This window comes from Sinocyclocheilus grahami, unplaced genomic scaffold (genome assembly GCF_001515645.1).
Source record: "Sinocyclocheilus grahami isolate Dianchi unplaced genomic scaffold, SAMN03320097.WGS_v1.1 scaffold54.1, whole genome shotgun sequence".
In the NCBI taxonomy this organism is placed as follows: domain Eukaryota; kingdom Metazoa; phylum Chordata; class Actinopteri; order Cypriniformes; family Cyprinidae; genus Sinocyclocheilus; species Sinocyclocheilus grahami.
This window is the reverse complement of record NW_015505233.1, coordinates 3,992,217-4,014,935: the sequence shown is the minus strand read 5'-3', so window position 1 is coordinate 4,014,935 and position 22,719 is coordinate 3,992,217. Positions and strand designations below refer to the sequence as shown.

The 22,719-nt window shown below is 36.0% G+C and overlaps 1 protein-coding gene across 1 annotated transcript; it reads left to right on the top strand.

Annotated features, from left to right (window-relative positions):
• The first annotated feature begins 1,637 nt into the window (after positions 1–1,637).
• LOC107583641 (V-type proton ATPase subunit B, brain isoform-like) lies at positions 1,638–19,360 on the top strand. Its single transcript, XM_016269929.1, has 14 exons — positions 1,638–1,645; positions 3,458–3,581; positions 4,056–4,154; positions 4,307–4,400; positions 4,501–4,578; positions 5,315–5,454; positions 10,029–10,130; positions 10,920–11,017; positions 11,114–11,237; positions 14,702–14,852; positions 16,144–16,226; positions 16,436–16,540; positions 16,641–16,770; positions 18,343–19,360. Exons 1-14 carry the CDS (start codon positions 1,638–1,640, stop codon positions 18,492–18,494), a joined length of 1,488 nt encoding a protein of 495 aa, XP_016125415.1. The 3' UTR covers positions 18,495–19,360.
• The last annotated feature ends 3,359 nt before the right edge of the window (positions 19,361–22,719 follow it).

Sequence of the window (22,719 nt, the reverse complement as noted above, 5' to 3'; positions counted from 1 at the left end):
TTTGACTAAAAAACTAGCGGTGTCCTGCTTTGGTAGAGCAGATTAGCACCTGCGTGCCTTCGTTTAGCATTCGTCTAATGTTGTGCACAATATCGGAGCATGTCATGAGCTTTGTTTGAGTAAAGATTTCAGCTCCACACTGTTTTCCATTAGCAGTTTGCGTTGCGTTCGAGAGACTTTTAAGGGGTTGATGTACAATTATATGGCCGCAATTTTCCAGCCTCGTAATTATGATCACCTCTCAGTAAATAGACATATGTATCTCCTTTGAAACATATGGGCAATTTGTAGGGTAAGTGTAGCTATTAAATCCATTTTATAAGCACCTCCCTGTGAAGCACATACTGCAATTTGTCTGGGCTGAGGCAAAAAGGACGGAGGGAAGGAAAAGCCTTAATGCCTTGAAAAATGATGGAATTTGCAGGAAGTGTGCATTTTAGTGTGTTTGCGAATTTGCGGAACGCATCTGTTTTTGTGTGTTTTGAGAGAGTGAATATTCAGTGTTAGGGTGATTTGACTACTGTTTTTCTTTCACTTTAATAACGGCAATTATGAGACTAATAATTTATTTAGGGAAGACGTGTCATTCAGGGAATCATCATAATGGGAGACGGGGTCTTTCACCTGCGCAGCAAATTTTTTTTTTTGTGAGATTTCTTGTTTTATTAGACGTATTTTTTATTTTTTTTCCCTCTGAACTTTAGTATACCAAATAGAAGACAGCATGAAATGTGTCCTTTTTTATTTATTACATTTTACAGTGTATAGTATAGTACTGGTGGTAGAAGAGGATACTGGGAAAAATTACTTAAATGAAAATTTCAATATCAGTTAAGTTTATTTAATTATGCTTTGTTGAGGATCATCAGATTTCCATGTTTTATTTATTTATTTTATTTAAGAAAATAATTGTTTTATTCAGGAAGCGTAAATTAAATCAATTTAAGGTGACAGTAAAGACATTTATAATGTTACAAAAGACTTTATATATATATATATATATATTAAAATTTAAATGTTACTTGAACATAAAATCAGTATATTAGAATGATTTCTGAAGAATCATGGGACAATGAAGAAGACTGGTGTATTGTTATAGTTTTCACTGTATTTGTGGTCAAATAAATGCAGCCTTGATGAGCATAAGAGACTTCTTTCAAAAAAAAAAAAAAAACTTGACCCCAAACTTTTGAAGGGTTATGTGTGTCAATTTAATTTACACACAGTATTAATTAATCAAGGTACTATTAGTTAATTTTAGACACATTTATCTCCATTCATTGGCAGAACCACAGGGCAGCCGGAGAGAGGAAACACAGCAGATGCCTGTCATTTAATAACTGTGATACTTCTCAATGCAATAATAGATTGTCACAAGACATTTGAATCTTTTTTTCTCCACACAATATTCATAGAGGAATTTGTGAAAGCAGGGGGCCTCATAGGATTTTAGCACAGTTCTTCCATTGTTCCTCTAGCTTTTTTACGCAGAAACGAACCAAAAACAACAAAAATACAAAAAATAAGCCATAGATAAAGAAAAAATATCTGAAAAGGGGGAAAAAAACACAAAAGGGTGGAACTACGTTTCTCTCTTTCACCCTTCCTTTTCTCCTCAGCCAGTAAGGAAAGTCACGATGTGCAGGTGTGTGTGAGAAACAGCAATACTATAGTGCATTGACAAACGATTCTGCTGTCTGAAGCCTAATTAGTGGCATAGTGTCTGCTCCCCGTGGGGCTGCTGTGCTGGGTGTTAGAGACAGTCCATTCTCATTTCCTACTGCCTTTGATATCAGACCACAGTCTGACGTGCACACAAAACCGACACACTGAGGCGTGATGGACGGCCCAGAGCAGACAAAGCTGACTCTTCTCCATCTAGCGTGCGTCATCTCTCTCTTTCACACATACACACACACACGCTGAAACAAAGTGAAGGACACACACCAAATTGGCTCCTGTGACAGGACGGCTAATGTTTTCCCATGCAAAGTAAAAGGCCAAAGTATGAGACCACACCCTCTGCTGCTAATAACGGCCCACCCTGAGCATGCACCTGCAGTCTGGACCAAAAACACTAGCTGGCTTTTTATAAAAATACTTCAGTGTTCATTAAAGTGCTTCTTATATTGAGGAAATTATCTAGTTTTATGTTTTGCTTTTGCGTCATTAGATTGGACAGAATATAAGGTATTGTGACGTTGCAAATCAGATTCAAACCTTTCTCACATAGATGAGCATCACAGCTCAGTAAGACTGCTTTAAATTACAGTAGCAAGTAACATTGGGGGTTGACTGGTTTTAAGACTCTAAGCGCAACATGAATATTTATTGAATACATGAATTAAATTTTTGAGAATTTGGAATATTTTGAAAAAAAAAAATCTTTTGAAACTTGACACTGACCAAAAATACTTGGTGTATTTCACTTATTATATTAAGTAAATGAAAGAAAAATTTAGTTTAATTTTTTTCTGCATAATTTGACTAATAGTTTGGACAGAAAAGAAGGCATTAATTATGTTGCAGGTCAGACTTAAACCTTCTTCTCCCAGATGAGCACTACAGCTCCAGTAATTAACAATTTCTTTCCCAGGCCTGATGTTTCTGTTGTTATATTTTGGGCAAACTATGCTTGCTCTCTGATTCATAGTTTAAGGACAGACTGTCCGTAGTGATTCAGGAGTCACATGAGCCCCAGTCATGATGGAGGAAAAAAAGTGTCGTCTTAAGGGATAGAAAATTGTCATCTTTTACTCGGTCTCATGTTGTTCCAAACTTATATGCATTTCTATCTTGTCTATGCAAATCATGACTTCTGGATGGACTTTGCCTTTAAAGTGGCATCTGTGCCCCATTCTCCCTGGCCTGTTCAACCCAAAGATAGCTCATCCTGTCACCCAAAAATGAGTGTAATTGTTTATATAGGCTATATAAGACTTTTTAGGCACCTGGAACCATGAAAAATTACCATATTCTGAGCCAAGTAATTGTCCCTCATGGAACAGAGTGAAGATGTCATCCCCCATTGTGACATCTGCCGAAAAAGCCACCTTGAATGTGCTAACTGTGTTCTTCTAGCCCTGACATTTGGACATGGAAATTTATGAAAGCCATTTAGAATACTCCAGTAAAGGTCACTGTGTACAATTAGATGCACAGGTGTCAAGAGAAAGAGTCCTCATTTCAATGTGATTGTGGGCTTTTGTAGCAAATTTCATGCACTTTATTGGTCAAAGCTAGTGCTTGCAGTGTGTGTGTGTGTGTGTGTGTGTGTGTGTGTGTGTTTGCCTGCTCTCACGCCTGTCAAAAAGACATGCAGCAACCTAGAATCAATAAAAGTTTCCCATATGTCTGTTTAGTAATTACATGTTTACTATTCAGGGGTGTTCCAAATGGTCATATAAAAATGCAAATTGAAGGTTAAGTTTTAATATTAATTTTCAGGTCAGTAAAGTAGTATAAAGTCACAAAAATGTTTGTTGTGTTTGTTTTCACATTGTGTTTCGTTTTTGTCACCCTCAGCCTACTCTACTGTGTCTGGTGTAAATGGGCCACTGGTTATTTTGGACAATGTCAAAGTAAGACCTTTTTCTGTGTTTATTAAAACTAAAGTATTTCAAAATAAACTTACTTTAAAATGACAAAAAGTAAAGGAGGATTTTTTTATGTATAAATTAAATTTAAATCATTTTATAGTTTAACTTCTGAACATTAGATTTTGGATAAAATGGTCATTTATGTTTAATAACATACTGTTCAAAATGTTGTGGTTGAAAAGATTTGTAAATGTTTTTGAAAGACTCCTCTCATGCTCACCAAGATTGCATTGATTTGATCAAAAATAGCTGTGGAATTTTATTAAAATTTTAAATAACTTTTTTTCTATTTTAATATACTTTAAAATATAATTTATTTCAGTTATGGCACAGCTGTACTGACTTTGAACTGTTAAGTTAAATTCACAAATTGACTCTAAACAATAAATTGACTTTTAAATGGAAGTTTGTATATTGATCCTCGTTTTCATCTCTGACTTTATCATGTTCCTCTAGTTTCCACGTTTTGCAGAGATTGTGCACCTTACCCTACCTGATGGGACCAAGAGGAGCGGGCAGGTTCTGGAGGTCATTGGCACCAAGGCTGTCGTTCAGGCAAGTTTTCATTTAAAAGCATCTGTAGATGTTTGACTCTATGAGCCAAATACAACTATTCTCTATAAATATTTGTTAGACATCAACATTTGCAGTATCTAAGGTTAATATCAGGTCATAACTGAAAAATATTTACATTTTGTGCCCATCAGGTGTTTGAAGGCACCTCAGGCATTGACGCTAAGAAGACCGCGTGTGAATTCACTGGTGATATCCTGCGCACACCTGTGTCTGAAGATATGCTTGGTAAGCATATATAACAGACGCTCTTGCAGCCTATGTAATCATAGTCTTTATGTGTCTTCTAACCAATACAGATGTCATGAAAAATTTTATTTTATTTCAGGACGCGTTTTCAACGGGTCAGGTAAACCAATTGACCGGGGTCCTACTGTTCTGGCTGAGGACTATTTGGACATCAATGGTAAGAGACTTTTTTTTTTTTTTTTTTTTTTTTTTTTTTAAAGCTTTATGTAACTTTTGCAGGAACAAGTGGTTTCTTGAGAGGCACATAGATGACTGAGCAGTGCTGTGATTTTATTAACTCTAGAGTTTGGGTTGATTTGAGAGAAACCTGATTTAAAATTTTAGCTGCACATCTTTGCCAATTAGGCTGCCACCAGCCATGTTAAATGTTCTTTGTCTTTGCATTTGTGCGGCATGCACACAGCTTGGTTAAGAGGCCAGCATGCCAGAATATGTTCATCAATGCTTAAAATTCCTCCTTGTTGGTATTTTAATTTTTTGAGAGGTTGAATGGGAATTTTTGTGTGCTTTTTAAGCCATTTACTGACCTCATGATCCTGATCTCTGCTAAGCTGAAATGGCAAAGGTGATCTTTTGAGCTATCAAAGGTATACAGTGGCGATTCAGGGCAATGTTTGAATGAGCCGAACGGATAAGAGGGGGCATAATAAAGGGTTGATCAGGCCTCAAGGTCACACCACTCCAGATTTAATGAGAAAACGGTTTTCTAAAATATAAGCCTTCATCATTTGTCTTGGTCAATGTGGATAGTTTTGCCTTAAGAAAATCCTTTTTTTTTTCTATTAGCCTTCTTTTCCTTCTTTAGAAACAGAAGTTGTACTTTGTAGACTCTTAAGAACCAGATTTTTTTCTTGCTCGGGTGAGATCACTGTACTCCCTTTGACTCTTCGTAGGTCAGCCCATCAACCCTCAGTGTCGTATCTACCCTGAGGAAATGATCCAGACGGGCATCTCTGCTATTGACGGCATGAACAGTATCGCTCGTGGACAGAAGATCCCCATCTTCAGTGCTGCTGGGCTACCGCATAATGAGGTGTGTTTTAACAGCACTGCCAACATTAATTGGCTGATATATATAGGTGGCAATTTCCAAAAACCACTAGAACAGTGTTATATATTTTGCTGACTTGTGTACTTGCATTATCCCAAATGTTTCGAAGAATGTTTAAATCCAGAGAAATAAGCAATTTTAACTAGTGACACGGACCTCGTCCATAGTGTCATTGTGTCGCCTGCCGATGACGTCATAACCCCTCGATTTCCAGTTTTGTTTTGTAGAAAACATGGAAACACCAAAGACCCTTTAATATGTTGTGCGTTTTATTAAACCGGTGACGACCGCACAGAGTAGCATAATAACAGAACTTTCAAATGTATCTAGTATGATAAAACAGCACTGCTTTTTTTCCACATACGCATTACCGGAAGAAGCGGAAGCGGTCGACTGTGGCATAATAAAAGCTCCGCTGCTTTCGAGCCGTGTGTCGCGCTCGTTTCGCTTCGACGGCTTTCAGCCTCACCCTGCTTCATTCTACTACGTTAATAAATCATTAGCTCAGCCATGAACATGATTTCTGCCCGAGTCCCGTCGGATTGCATCGGCTGTGGGGATGAAGACGACAACTCCCATGATTCCACACTCAGTCACGGCGTCATCAAACTACGCCTTTGCCTCTGTTTATTTTGAATATGCGCCCTCCAGTGGCGAATATGACATATTGTGCCTTTAAGATTAAAGGGGTCATATGATGCGATTTCAAGTTTTCCTTTCTCTATCATATGACCCCTTTAAAATAGTTGAAAATTATGAAATTAAATATTGTTCTGTCATGATTCTCTTCTTATTTTTATATTTATACCTACCAAGGCTGCATTTATTTGATCAAAAATATTGTAAAAATGGAATATTGTCAAATATTATTACAGTCTAAAATAACTTTATTTATTCAACTAGCTAGATTTGAACTTTCTTTGAAATGTACTGCAGTAAATGTGTCTTTATACAGAACCCAATTCAGGAACCGATGATACAATACAGTCCATGCTGCTTGCCAATGTGTTTTAATTATTTTAATTAAACCTAGAGGGATTTATTTAAATTCCCTCATTTGAAGTGTTGTGATCAAATTTAGAACTTTATTGTGCAGCAGTGAGGCAGCCTCAGCGCCTTTTTCTGTACTATTTTCGCTAGTGAGACAAGGCTGTGTGATTAACGTTAATTCGAGAGGGATCTGTAATTGATTTCACCCTGTGGTGTTTCTGTGGAAACAGTGAGGTGGGTCAGAGTTTGTTTCATCACATTTTCCTCTCGTGTGAATGCGGGAGGAAGCTGTATGATTTCGAGAGCTCTAGAGTAAGCAAACAAAACCAACCACTTAGTACTGATCAGTACATTCAGTACATGCTTTAGGTCAGTTGGTTTGTTTAGTTCCAAGATGAGTATGATGTCCTTGCAGAACTGAATGATAAGAATCGTAAATGATTCTTGAACTCTAAATTGGTTCCTCAAAGACAGAGCAGAGGTCATAAACGATTTCTTTGCCACCAACTCATTATCGCATGAATTGTTGAGGGGAAATACGCACAGAAACACAATTTTTAAGGCTTTTAGTGAGGGATCACAAGGACTTTCTATGTATACAACTCCACATAGTTTATTATTATGAAGAGGTTGCTTTCGTTTAAGTCATTTCTGTCCCAGAGATCACAAATAGGCTTTTGGAGTTGGTTATTCCCACCAGCTATGACTGTAAGTGACTCAGCTGCCAAACTCCTCTGCCGTCAGGCTGGAAAATGAATGTAATAACCCACGACATGAGCTGTTAAGGATATAAGTAGGCTGCCTTGAACTGAGTAGGAATAGTAGGAAGTGTGGGAAGGTCAATGATGTCTATCATTTTGTATCATAGCTAGTTTACTAGTCCCCAGAGCCTATTTGACTCTCATAACTATAATTATTTGGTGTGAAGTAGTTTTTCGTAACTCAAGGTCAAATAATTTTTAAACCTCACTGCCTCGTTTTAGCCTCAGTTTTGGTGCAGTCTTTGCAAATAGTTGAGAATTATAAAATGACAGCGCCCAACTTCAGTCAAGGCCTCAAACCTGCAAAGACACGTACCAGAGTTTTAGAATCTCCGCAGTTCTGAACTCAAAGGAAGAACATGAATAATTCTCAAACCATTGACTCTATATTATCTCTATTATTTACGTTTTCAGTTGATTGTGTATTTTCCACTATTTTAAAGGTTTTCTTTTGCTTTTGCTACATAAACAGGATGGTTAGTAACTTTTTATGTCCTCTCAGTTATTTAGATAAAACATTGTATACATTAAATAGAAAAAGCATATTTTCATTTGAAGTAAATATGTTTCTTAGGTCCAGTCGCAGATATGACAGATCTTTATTAGATATGCCACTCTATTGCATATTTTTTTGGTAATTGGCAAATGAGGCTTTCTGTACATCCTCTTTCCATACACATGTTTATCTTTTGTGATTTTTTTTTTTTTTACTGGCTGGTTCACTCAACCCTGAGATCTTAACACCCGAGAGCTGTTTTCTCCAAACCATCAACCAGAAAGTTCCCATGAACACCCTTAAACTCATACACACACAAGCAGTAATAATAAATCACAACGCTTTTGGGCCCTTCACACTATGGCGAACCCAGGTTTGTTTTTTTTCATTTTAAACCCTTTAAGACCCTGGGTAAAGAATATTAATATAGTTTATGAAAACCAGCACCAGACCAAGGTTTTTCTGCTTTTACACTGCTAATTGAAAAGTATACATTGTGAAATTGTTCTGCTAGAATGTTGAAATGAGTTAAAGAACAGAATTACGAAAGCTTCAAGAGTTAAAAATTACAATTGTGAAAAGCCCATCTCTTCTGTTCAGATCTGTTCCATGCCTAAAGAAACCTGTTCCAGGTCTGAAAGAGTGAATCATCAACTACACACATGCAGGAAGGAAGAGTATTGAATTCTGTCATGGCAATGAGATGAATAGGGCAATAGTTAATGAATTGGATTAAACTGGGGAAAAAATAGAGAATAAAGCTCTAGTGGTTGTCAGTTATGAAAATATATGATCAAAAGCCAAGGTTGAATGGTGTGAACTTCCAACAGCCCAAGTGTAAAGAGGGTTTCAGTGTCTCACTAATGAAGGTGCTGTGCTGTGATATAAAAGTTTCTCGTTTCATTAAACAGGAGTCGTGGGGTCACAGCCGGCTTTATCCCCTCAGAGAAACAGGTGTTCTGGGTCAGAGTTCAGACAGGGGTCAGGCCGGATTAGACGTCCAGGACCATTACATTAAGTGATAAGCGTGAAATTCCTCATGCTTGTGGTCTTAATCTCTTTGTTGCAAATACACACACACATCGTGGCCTAATGGTTAGAGAGTCGGACTCATAACCAAAGGTTGTGGGTTCGAGTCTCGTACCGGCAGGGATTGTAGGTGGGGGGAGTGAATGTACAGCGCTCTCTCCCACCTTCAATACCACGACTGAGGTGCCCTTGAGCAAGGCACCGAACCCCCAACTGCTCCCCGGGCGCCGCAGCATAAATGGCTGCCCACTGCTCCGGGTGTGTGTTCACGGTTTGTGTGTGTTCACTGCTGTGTGTGTGCACTTAGGATGGGTAAATGCAGAGCACTAATTCCGAGTATGGGTCACCATACTTGGCCACATGTCACATGTCACGTCATTTGCACTCAAATTTGATGTTCATTTTAGCCCTATAGTATGTTAATGATAAACATGCTAAACAGAATATAGCATCAAATATTTCATTTTTTTCTGTAATTGAATTGATTTTTTTTTTTCTTATCAAACAAAATATGAGGTTAAATATCGGAGATTCAAATAATGTATTGTATACTACTGTTGAAAAGTTTGGCATCAGTATTTAAAAAAATAATAATAATAATAATTTTGTTTTGCAAGAATGCATTATATTAATCAAAAGTGACAGTAAAATTACTTAAGTATATTTATATTAATATACATTAAACTACAAAACTGTTATTTTAAATTATAACTACATTTCACAAAAGTACTATTTACTGTATCTTTAATCAAATAAATGCAGCCTTAGTGAGCATAAAGACCTTCTTTCAAAAACATTGAAACTTACCCGACCCATTTTTTTTATATCAAATTGGACAACTCTAATGTTTTTTGTTCTGTGCTTTTTGATTGGTAGATTGCTGCCCAGATCTGTCGTCAGGCTGGTTTGGTGCAGAAATCGAAAGATCTTATCAAACAAAATATGAGGTTAAATATCGGAGATTCAAATAATGTATTGTACACTACTGTTGAAAAGTTTGGCATCAGTATTTAAAAAAAAATAATAATAATAATTTTGTTTTGCAAGAATGCATTATATTAATCAAAAGTGACAGTAAAATTAGTATATTTATATTAATATACATTAAACTACAAAACTGTTATTTTAAATTATAACTACATTTCACAAAAGTACTATTTACTGTATCTTAGTGAGCATAAAGACCTTCTTTCAAAAACATTGAAACTTACCCGACCCATTTTTTTTATATCAAATTGGACAACTCTAATGTTTTTTGTTCTGTGCTTTTTGATTGGTAGATTGCTGCCCAGATCTGTCGTCAGGCTGGTTTGGTGCAGAAATCGAAAGATGTGATGGACTACAGTTCAGAAAACTTCGCTATTGTCTTTGCTGCCATGGGGGTGAGTGGTTTTCTGTGTCTTTATTTGTGCCAGTTTCCAAGTATGTGTTTTTCTTGTGTTTTTTTTTTCTTACCATGGTCAAAGGCTTGTTTTACTTGAGGTTCCTTGTGTGTTCATTTTCTTTACAACAGTAAATCCTGTTTTACATCTAGGTCTCTATACATGGCTCAGATGTTTGAATGAATTTCAGGATGCTTGTGTAAAATGATCCTCTCAGTGGACGGAATGTAAAATTGTGTCCATTTTTTGTGAGTGTGTGAATGTTGGTCCTCGTAGGTGTCTTAATCCTGCTCCTCAACACCACCTTAACCTTCTGCCCTCACCTATCTGCTTCCTTCCCAAACCTTTGTTATTGTCACCTGAGTGGCTGCGGTCTGTCCTCTCAGACAGGTATTACCTGCGTCAGGTGTCAGGTTCACCTGTGTATTCAAGTGTGGAGGGCTTCCATTAGCCCATGCTTGAAATGTCACTGACCCAGCCTGGTGTCCTGTGGCTGCTGGGCTCCCAGTGCAGACTCGTGTCTAATGCATTCACTTTTGACACACTGTAACTCTATATCTTGCTTTTATGTGCAGGGTGGTCTTTTTATAAAAGAAAAAAAAGGATTTTCCTTTAATAGGAAATGTACTTCAAGAGGTCATTTTGAACTGAATAGTGGAGATTTTGGTTGAACAATGAACAAGAAAGTACCTGACATCGTCAGTTCATTAGAGTCTGGTGAAACAGGAAGTGAAGGTCTTACTCTGGATTTGTTCAGCATTTCACGTGTTTGTTTGTTTTTAATTCCAGGTCAACATGGAGACTGCACGTTTCTTCAAGTCAGACTTTGAGGAGAACGGTTCTATGGACAATGTGTGCTTGTTTCTGAACCTGGCCAACGATCCTACGTGAGAATTCATTTAAATGACCTCTGTCCTCTTATGTAATGCATTTTGTATAACATACATATTGACTATTTGAATCTTTTGAATTGTTCTATGTAGCATTGAACGCATCATCACTCCGCGTCTGGCTTTGACCACAGCAGAGTATCTGGCTTATCAGTGTGAGAAGCACGTGTTGGTCATCCTCACGGACATGAGCTCCTATGCAGAGGCTCTGAGAGAGGTAAGGATGATATCGTATCGATAAAATAATTTCCTCATAATGAATTTCAGAATCAAGGGCCATTAACATGCAAGAGCCTCTGATTTTTGAGAAAAGACCATTTTAATTTACTTCCATAAACAAATACTTAAAATTGCTCAAAATTCATATGCCTTTTCCCCCAGTGGAATAAAATAATAAAGGTGCACTTTTCCATATTACAAAAATGCATGGTGATCACTGACTGTAGTATGGTTTTACACTTTAGTTCCAAAGTTTGGGATTAGTAAGGGATTACTTTTTTTATTAATAATTTTATACAGCAAAGACATTAAATTAATCTCAAATGACAGTAAAAACTGTAAAAAAACAAAAACAAACTATTAATCAGCCCAACCGATTTCTTGAGCAGCAAATCAGCATATTAGAATGATTTTAGAAGGATCATGTGACACTGAAGACTGGAGTAATGATGCTGAAATTCAACTTTAACATCACAGGGATGCATTACATTTTAAAATATATGAAAATGCATAGTCGTTTTAAATTGTAACAATATTTTACAGTATTACTATTTTACTGTACATGTGGGTCAAATAAAGGCAGCCTTGGTGAGCCTAAAAGGCTTGGAATATATTTCAGCGGGTTTATATTGGTAAACGGACAAGCTGTAAGAACTCACTCAATGCATTTTTTTAAGGATGTATGTCTTTATTTATTTATTAAATCTTGTTAAAGTGAATTCAGCCATTTCAACAAACATGGTTGAAGGTCTCCTTTACAGAGTCACAATGCACTTGAATCTCATATAAACCGTTCATATTGGCGTTTTATAGCTATAAAAGCATTCAAGGGAAAAGTAGGTTTTTCTATTAGATGCAAGGGCAAGCAAATCTGAAACACCTTCTATGCTTTGTGGTGATATTTCCAGTTTCATCATATGTCATGTTGTTCTCCATTTGAATTTCATACCTGCTTAAACATAATTGACCTTGTCAAGTAAATAATACTAAGTCTCTGTATCTAGTCTCTATATCATTTTGTATTTTCCTAGCCAATGGTACTGTGCACTTCTTAGGCTAGATGCACAGCAAACACATTTATATTGCGTTATCATGTATCATTTTAATAACGACCTTACTTGGCATCTCTCAACTCTGCTTAGCAATACGAGTAATTGACATTGCATGTACAGGGCTATTTCCTTTATATCATATTCCGACTGTTTGGCAGTGAACAAACAGCTATGACGGCTATGAAAGAGCACAATCTCGTGTAACAAAAGCACAGTAACCTCCTCTTGACATTTGGAACAATATTGGAGGCTGGAGCATTGGCCAGCGTTACGGTTAGTATCGTGTTTCCTCTGTGGCTTATGTTGAAGAGCCACTGTGTCCAATTGTAATGAATAGATTTCAGCACCATCTGCCACGATGTAAAAATCGTGTTTTAAACAAAACCCGATGTTAAACCAAGACATTGGCTTTGTTAGCATATTGATAGCATATTGATAGATCAAATCAAATCAAGTGTTATTGGTCACAAGCATACACAGAAGTACAACATGCAGTGAAATGCTTTGTACAAATCTCTGTACATCTTTGAATAGAATTAACATAAGAATTTACATAGATTACATATAAATTATTAGAATTGGAACACAATGTAGAAAGAAATATATAATTATTTATTTATTTACGCTGTACTACTCTGCTCTAAATAGTATATATGTGTTTTTTAAAAAACCAAGGTTAATGTTGCTTTTGATTTTTTTGCACTGGAAGAGTGAAGAAAATGGAGTGTGTTGCATTAGAGTGTGCTGCTTTCCATAAAGTGGATGTATACTACACATTTTATGAGTTGTATGGTAGTATGCCATTCTAAACATAGCAGTGGGACGTTCTGACAGACAAACAGATTTGTGTGTACTTCATGTTCCTCAGCCTTCTGAAGATGCTTTTTTTTCTGGCAGCATCATCTTTCTTCCACCCTCTTGCCAATGATTATCATTTTTGTGCCACAAACATGTTTGGATGTCTAAATGTGTCAAACGCATAATGCTCATTGTAAATAGTTTGCATGCATGTGAAAGGACCATTCCCTCCTGTCTTTGTGCCGCTGTAACCTTGGGATACATTCAGCCCTATATCAAAGCTGCGCAAACACATTTATATTGCGTTATCATGTATCATTTTAATAACGACCTTACTTGGCATCTCTCAACTCTGCTTAGCAATACGAGTAATTGACATTGCATGTACAGGGCTATTTCCTTTATATCATATTCCGACTGTTTGGCAGTGAACAAACAGCTATGACGGCTATGAAAGAGCACAATCTCGTGTAACAAAAGCACAGTAACCTCCTCTTGACATTTGGAACAATATTGGAGGCTGGAGCAATGGCCAGCGTTACGGTTAGTATCGTGTTTCCTCTGTGGCTTATGTTGAAGAGCCACTGTGTCCAATTGTAATGAATAGATTTCAGCACCATCTGCCACGGTGTAAAAATCGTGTTTTAAACAAAACCCGATGTTAAACCAAGACATTGGCTTTGTTAGCATATTGATAGCATATTGATAAATCAAATCAAGTGTTATTGGTCACAAGCATACACAGAAGTACAACATGCAGTGAAATGCTTTGTACAAATCTCTGTACATCTTTGAATAGAATTAACATAAGAATTTACATAGATTACATATAAATTATTAGAATTGGAACACAATGTAGAAAGAAATATATAATTATTTATTTATTTACGCTGTACTACTCTGCTCTAAATAGTATATATGTGTTTTTTAAAAAACCAAGGTTAATGTTGCTTTTGATTTTTTTGCACTGGAAGAGTGAAGAAAATGGAGTGTGTTGCATTAGAGTGTGCTGCTTTCCATAAAGTGGATGTATACTACACATTTTATGAGTTGTATGGTAGTATGCCATTCTAAACATAGCAGTGGGACGTTCTGACAGACAAACAGATTTGTGTGTACTTCATGTTCCTCAGCCTTCTGAAGATGCTTTTTTTTCTGGCAGCATCATCTTTCTTCCACCCTCTTGCCAATGATTATCATTTTTGTGCCACAAACATGTTTGGATGTCTAAATGTGTCAAACGCATAATGCTCATTGTAAATAGTTTGCATGCATGTGAAAGGACCATTCCCTCCTGTCTTTGTGCCGCTGTAACCTTGGGATACATTCAGCCCTATATCAAAGCTGCCTGCTTTGGCTTCTGGCGTAGCCAGACGCTTCCAAAGAGCTGCGGAAGCGTTAACATTTAACTCCCTCTCCCATTCAGCCTGGTAAAGGTGAGGCTCAGAACAACATCTACACTCGTTTTAACCTTGGGAGAAGATCTGAGTGTATTTTCTGCTTATAAAAGTGCCTCGGTGTGCAGATGCAGCACGTAGAAAACAGATTAACACAGAACCTCAATTGTCATGATGTAAAACTCCCGTTTTGTCTGTATGTGTTGCGGTTTTAGGTTTCTGCTGCCCGTGAAGAGGTGCCGGGCCGTCGTGGTTTTCCAGGTTACATGTACACTGATCTTGCTACGATCTACGAGCGTGCTGGGAGAGTGGAGGGCAGGAATGGATCAATCACCCAGATCCCCATTCTAACCATGCCTAATGATGGTACATGCGCGCATACATTTATTTTTATATAACACTAATTGTTGATGATGTAAAGATTGGAAGCCATTTCAACAAATATTCAACTTCAGCATGTAACTTATCCTATTCTTTTTGAGCAGTTTGTTGAGAAGTCTGCTATTACTTTTCTATGAAACTTAGAATTCAGCCTGGTGAAAAATGTAAATATTTTAAAAAAATTATATTTAGTTACGTTCATTTTTTTTAGTTATTTTTAATAATTATTGTTATTAAATCTATTTTTTTTGTTCTAATTTAGTCTAGCATCTCATTTTGTTAGGTATTTAGTTTAGTCTGTTTAGTCATTTTAATTAAATATATATTTATTTGTTTATTTCGTTTTTTTTTTAAATTTTTACTTTAGTTGTTATTTAGTTATTTCAGTTAAAAAAATTTATTTACATATTTAACAATTTAGTATTTTTAGCTATTTTTTCAGTTATTTCGTTATTTAGATATAAATGTTTTGTTATTTTATTCATTTAGTTAGTTAGTTTAGTTAATTATAGTTTATTTGGATATTTATGTAATTATTTAGCTTTAGTTTAGTTATTTACTTTAGTTATTTAGTTTGTTACAGTTCATTTATTAGTTCATTTATTATTTATATTTGTTAGTTCATTTATCTAAAAAAAGTTTCAAATGAGGACATGCCGTAATGTTCCTTAAAGGTTTTGCAAGTTTTAGGTCACTTCTTAGGTTTGTCTCTAAACTACAGCCAAGCACATTTGCACATTCTTGTACACTTGATTGCTGGATAAAATGTATATGAATTTAATGAAGTTTCATTCGTTTTCTTCTGTGATGAAGGTGTCCTTCCACCATTACAAAACTTGCTAGAATCAGAATGATTGTGGACAGTTGGTGCTATAAAATATGCACTTCTTTATTTTGTGTTCAGGCCGGACACAGCAACTGCACCCAGTAACTAGCACTCTTGATGGCTTTGGTTACTATAGAAACATCCTTGTGAAGGACCTGTGTGTGTTTCTGAATGGGTGTTCCCTATTATAGCAGCACCAGGAAACCTCTATCTTTCTTCTTTCTCATTTTCTTTGCCCTTCTATCTCAATAAATCACTATCTCTCACTAAATTCTGTCAAAAACACCACAATATTACTGTACCTGTTAGTATCTTCAGATCAGGGCTGCAAATGAAATGGTTTAAAAATGCTCTTAATAACAACATCAACATCATTTATGACTAGAAAAGCAGTTTTGACTGCATAAAATTGCGTAAATCTGCCAATTGAATTTTTGCCTCTGTTTACAGATATCACCCATCCGATCCCTGATCTGACGGGATACATCACAGAGGGACAGGTGTATGTTGACAGACAACTGCATAACAGACAGGTGGGAAATTTGACCAGCCATAACATCTGTGCAGAAGCTGTGCAGAATCTGCAAAAGTACACAAGGACTCATTAGTGTGTTTCATATACATGAATTTACAATCAATATTTAATAATTAACCTTTAAAGGGAACATTTCCAAAGTTAGAACAGTTTTTCCTATTACTTTCATAACCTTACTCCTCATTTTTCTTTTTTTCCCACTTAAAGATCTATCCTCCCATCAACGTACTGCCATCTCTCTCTCGTTTAATGAAGTCCGCTATTGGAGAAGGCATGACCCGCAAAGATCACGCTGATGTCTCTAACCAGCTGGTAATTACGTTGTGGAACGTTCATACCACAGTTTGCCATTTAATTGATTTTTTTTATTTTTCAGGCTAATTCTGACTCTGTTTCTCTCTTAATCCCACAGTATGCATGTTATGCTATTGGTAAAGATGTTCAGGCCATGAAGGCTGTGGTGGGTGAGGAAGCTTTGACCTCAGATGACCTGTTATACCTGGAGTTCCTGCAGAAGTTTGAAAAGAATTTCATTACTCAAGGTACAAACCCCTACCGTGCGGTTCTCAATCCCGCATTGGCTCATTCACTTTACATGGGTCTAAATTTGGCAGAAATGTTAGAGCTGTACTCGCAAAGACCAAATTATTCTAAAGAATAAGTCTTTCTCTGGTGAATTAAACTTTTGCTTAATTTTAAGCAGATTTCGTCACACTAGAGCATTTTTTTCCCCCCAAATTACAAGGTTCTTCCGACTGTGTGAGTGTGTACTATTATGCTGTTTTATGTTCTATATCGGAAACCACTAGACGGTATTTCTATCAGCCACTGCTCTTGCTCTGCTGCAAGCTCTTTCACCTCAGTGAATGTTGTTCTCAATGCTGTCGCTCTTCAGCCTGGCACAAGGTGCAAGGCCCTCCGTCTCCATCAAACCCTCCACTTCACTTTAAAAAAATAAGTATGAACAACTTTCATATTTATCACAGCCCTATTTAGGGGATGAAATCTCTCCACCTCCTTTGTGTTTGTCACACAGTTACTGTATCGTTACCGTCATTGGTAGAAAAGGACATTGTTCCACCAACACATGTTGGACTCCAACAATCTCAGTTATTGCTTCTATTTACAGAGAACAAAGCATGCATTCACTCATCCTCCCAGCGTTTTCATGGAACAATATAGTGTTTCCTTCAAATGAAGCACTTTTCTGTTTAACTTAAATATGTCATTAAAGATGCTACGTGTCAGTCAGCGGATTTGACCTTTTAAGTAACATGAAGCCCAATACAAGGCTGTAAAGCACATTCTGTTCATTCACATTCATTTTTTGCTTCAAAGCTAAAACATTAAAACTCTGAGAAATTAACATCTGATTATAATACTTTTTATATTATATTTTTATGTTTCTATATCTGTCTGTGTACACCAATCAAAAGTTTGAGTCGGTAAGATTTGAGTTGGAAGTGTCTTATGCTCACCAAGGCTGAAATTATATTTAAAAAATAATGTAATATTTTGAAGTTGTGTTAACATTTAAAATAACTTTTCTATTCATATGTATTTTAGAATGTAATTTCTTACTGTGAAATTACTCCACAGACAGAAATCATTCTAATATGCTTCCAATATTATTCTGTGTTGTTATTATCAAAAACAGTGCTGCTTAATATTTTTGTGGGAGCCATGATACACTTTTTGTCAGGTTTCTTTGCTAAATAGACAGTTCAAAAGATACAAGTATATGTATAGATAAAAGGTGAATAATTTCTTTCAAAAACAATCTGAGCCCTCCCTGAAGTCTCTGACATATGAACGCACAATTTTTTTGCCAGTACAATTCTATGGGATTTTTCAGGTCTTTGAAAGACCCCTTTTGGTACCCCTTTAAGAAAACCGTAAGTCCAATCAGTTAGATATAGTATACGCAAGTCTGGTGCGAAATTTTTCACGATGGAAATTAAATAATATGTTTTGTTGGTTTTTGGCTCAAAGATTCCAATAGCATAAGTCACCTGAGTATGTGACAAATGGCTCAAAAGTTATGATACATAATGGAAGCTTGAGTGTTATGTCATGTGACTTTGAGTTTATGATGTATGTGTCTATTTCTCTAGGTCCCTATGACAACAGAACTGTGTTTGAGACGCTGGACATTGGTTGGCAGTTGCTCCGAATCTTCCCCAAAGAAATGCTGAAGAGAATTCCTCAGAGCACGCTGGCCGAATTCTACCCGAGAGAGTCCGCTGCCCGTCACGGAGCCTCCTAAGACCACTACACCTTCTGGAAGCCCGGGCTAAAGGTCACAAGAAAACCTCACCCCTTGTGTCCACCTCTACTCTGGCAAGTGGTGTTTAGAATTAAAGGGCATAACTCTGGGATAATACATATTTAATATGCATAAAATGGTTATATAAACATGCATGTCATTATCCCATGTTTTATGACCACCAGAGATTATTCCCTGTTGTTGTGTTATACATGTTTGTGTGTACTTTGTGTGGATACAATATGTAATCGTGATTTGCTTTTGTTTCACTGATTTGTTTTGGAGATGCATACTGTCCTGTGGTTCATTTCTTTTCTTTTTTTTCTGACTTATTTCACGGTCCGCAGCCTAAAGAGAATGTTAAAAACATTTGAGCTCAAAGGGAAAAATTCAGGGCTTACTTACACATTTATGTCCTCTCTCTCATCCTCCGTTCATCATTGCAACAAGCACACAAATAATGCCATATTTCGAAACATTCCAATGTAAGTCATGAGAATATTTGATTTACAAATTAATTTCCAGCCCTTCCCTTGAAAATATTTGCTTTTATTTATTTTAATGTCCAAAAAAACTAATTCAAATGAATGTTTGTGCACCAAACTTAGTTTGTGTTATGCAGACAGACAGGTAATTATAGGTGTTGAATGATCATATAGTGTGTATGCTTGTCACTGACAGCTGTTATTTCCCTTTTAGAGGAGGATGAAAGATGTTTACGGCATCTGTGCTTTGAATTATGTGCTGAGATATAAGACTGATTAAGCCTTTCCCTTCTTGTATGTGTAAATGCATTTTACCTGTATTGATTGCTATTAAACCTGTCAAACCTCTCAGATGAATTAAATTATATTGTTATATCGTGATTGGCTGACTACTTCATTTATTTGTCCTAATATCAGTAATGTTAATTGACGTGAATGAAAATGCCAGTGGGTTGTTTTCTGTGCCAAGGGATTATCCTTACAAAAATCTATCAATATAACAGTTTCCACAAAAATATCTAGTTTCTGTAGTTAGTGGGTGTTTCTTTCAATTCTGGCAATTTTATGCCCCAGGGGTTGATTTTATTAAAAGTAACAGGTTTCATGTTCAATTATTTGTGCAAATATTTAAATGCTTTTGTGTTAGAATTTATTGTTTTACCTGTGTCTCAGACTTATATCCTGTTAATAAATTGTAATAATTAATTAGTGTTTTTGCCCCTTTTAAATATTTATTTTTTTGAAAGGTAAGTGTATTTGTTTAGGAAGGAGAGGAAAAATAAAATGAGATGGGAAAATAAAACAGGAAAAATCAGGTAAATTTCAGGTAAACTTCAATTTGAACCTTTTTTTTTATTTTTGTGTGTCCTTTCCAATCTAGCAATAATTTTGTGTGATCAAGCAGAAAGTAAAAAATAGAATTACTGTGTGTATTAGCATATATAAAATGCTGGTTGTTTTAAATGCTATTTTATTCTAAAAATGTTTCACGTCATTTCCACCCCCTCATTCCCGTCACAGAATGCTGTTAAACATTACAAAATTTAAGATATGAAAATGACACTGGTGGAAATGTCCATGATTATTAAAAAAAAAAAAAAAGGACTATGAAATGAACAGAGTGTGAAATGCGATGTGTTTTAAAATAATTTATTTTCTAAACCTTTTCGAAAATTAACCATGGTTTTACTACAAATAAAAAAATTAAAAAAAACATGGTAACCACAAATTAACCATGGTATTTGTAGTAAAACTGTGGTTATACAAATGGTTATCAATACGCCAAAAAAACCGTCATGGTTGCTACAGTTTTACTATAATAAAACAATGTCCATGCATACAAGTCGAGAACTGTCTATAAGTGAAGAAAAACCTATACAAAATCGTATAGGCTGTCATTTGTACCGCTTATTAAAATTGATTTTTTTTTATGATACCATTTATTGTAGTAACTATGGTATTCGAGGGAGAACTATGGTGCATGGTACGTTTTTACTTTAACGGAGCACGCGGGTGACCGTAGGTGTGACCAGGTGTCATTTCCTGTATCGCTCGCGCTGTGCTTAACCGGAGTTTTGAATCAGTAATAACAAGAACTCTCAATGGCGTTAACGGGAGAGCAGAAAGAAGTGAAAATGATTTCAGAACTGTCCAACCAAGGTAAGAGTGACGGTGTCGAATGCGTTAGGAGTGCTGGTGTGCCCTAACCAGTGTGCTTAGTAGTGTATAGAAACTAGGCTGCTGAGACTGTCTGTAACAGTCAACACACAGGTACTATAATAACAGGCCTACATGAAGTAGTGTTTTTCTTTTCTCCCTAGTTAACACTCATTTCAATGTCGACTTTGTTTACCTTTTTCCCAGAAAGAAAAAGCCCATAATAGTTGTACGAGAAAACAAATCATATATTTACCAACCAACAAATTCTGAAGTGGAACAAAGATTGTATTACATTCGCTGTACTTTGTAATCTCTTCTGCATCATGCAGTATTTCTAAAGGAGTATTTTCCTTTAGAAATACTCCATAAATCCTTATGCTTTGAGAAGCTTGTTTGGACATGCACACACATTTTTGGTTAACATCCTGGCATTTCTTTTGTTTTTATGTAACGTTACAGGTGAAACGTATATTGCAGCCTGTCTTCTTATTACCCATTTAATTATGTTTTTTTTCCAGCTAAGTAACATGTATTTTACTCCTTGGATAACCAAATAAAACGAACTGATTCTTTTTATAATTGTTTTTGGGAACTAATTTCTCAACTGATCTGAAAATCTTGATAGAATTTGTGGGGAAATTTGTGGTTGATAAACCAAGAATAAATGCATATTTACTCTGATATAATGTGCATTAAAACTATACTTTCAGTGTGTATAAAACAGTTACTTATTCAGAATTGGGTTCTGGGTTTTCTAATGGGCACAAAAATGTGACCACTGACTGACATGTATTGTGATAATTATTTATACGACTTAGACCATTTGAATATTAATATGATAGCTGTGCCTGTATTATGACATGTTTTATAGAGCTTTGATGCAGATACCATCTCTGAAAGCTCTAGTTATATGACTCAGAGCAGCCATGTAAAACTGTTGAAATCAAGGCTGTCAAGTTTGAAATCGAGTCTGAAATCAAAACACATGAAATCAAGACTGTACTTTCTTTAACTCTTGGTAAAATGCACCAATTTTTTTTTGAAGCGACAGGTGTTATTGTTGGAATGAAATGAGTAAATGTTCCTGACTGCTGTATAACTTCCCTCTAGAATTAGGTTAGTAAACGGCACTCTGAAAGATGTCTTAAGGCGAGATTTGAATGGTATCATTTTGCTCAAAGCGCCCTACTGACCTCATAAATAGAGAGAGAGAAAACATTAAGATTATTCACATTATTCTACTGAAGACTGGAACTTGAAAAAATTCAACTGAAGTTGCTGTCTGCTCTGGTCTTTTCCATGGTAGTCTGTGTCACTGTGACATTAATAACCCAGACACAGTGTGGTTTGTAAACCCTTTACATAATGTCTTCTGTTCTAAAATTAGATGCATATTCAGTAGAGCTGATGCCGATTCATACAACAGGCAGAATGTAGACAGATGAGTGGAACTGTCATCATCTTCACTAGCAAATGTATTTCTCATCCTGGGGGAGAATTTCCTCTATTTGTAATTATATATTTTTGCAACATTAAAAATACTTTTGTGTAAATTAGCACTCGTTTCCATGAGAAGTCTTCACACTGGAAATGAGTTGTGGTTTGCAGTAGAAGTTTCCCTCTGATTTGATCTCCCGTATAGTGTGTTGCAATAACTTACCCACATCAAGTACGTTTCAACACTCTCTACAAACTGACCGCAGGAAGTATTTCTGCAGTGCTTCTCCAGTATGAAATCCTCCAAAGAGAATATGAGAAAAGCAAAAAGGAGGTAAGATGCTTACTGTCATTCTGTCCTTTCTTTCAGCCCTTATATCTTTTTTCCTTGCACTTCTATAACATCTGTTTGTGGTCTTAAAGGTATAGTTCACCCGAAAATAAAAGAAAACATTTTGAAAAAAAAAATTTTTTTTTAGCACTGCATTGACTTTTATTGCATTGAAACAGAAAATTCTGTCATCTTTATTCACCTTCATGTATACTACGGTTTAAAAGTTGGAGGTCTGTAAGATTTTTTCAAATGTTTTTGAAAGAAGACATTTATGTTAAAAAAGGATGCCTTTGTTTAATCAAAATGGGGG

Coding starts and splice junctions, on each gene's coding strand:
- LOC107583641 (XM_016269929.1), top strand. Junction 4,155..4,306: donor GCACCAAGGCTGTCGTTCAG/GCAAGTTTTCAT, acceptor TGTGCCCATCAG/GTGTTTGAAGGCACCTCAGG. Junction 16,771..18,342: donor AAAGAATTTCATTACTCAAG/GTACAAACCCCT, acceptor CTATTTCTCTAG/GTCCCTATGACAACAGAACT.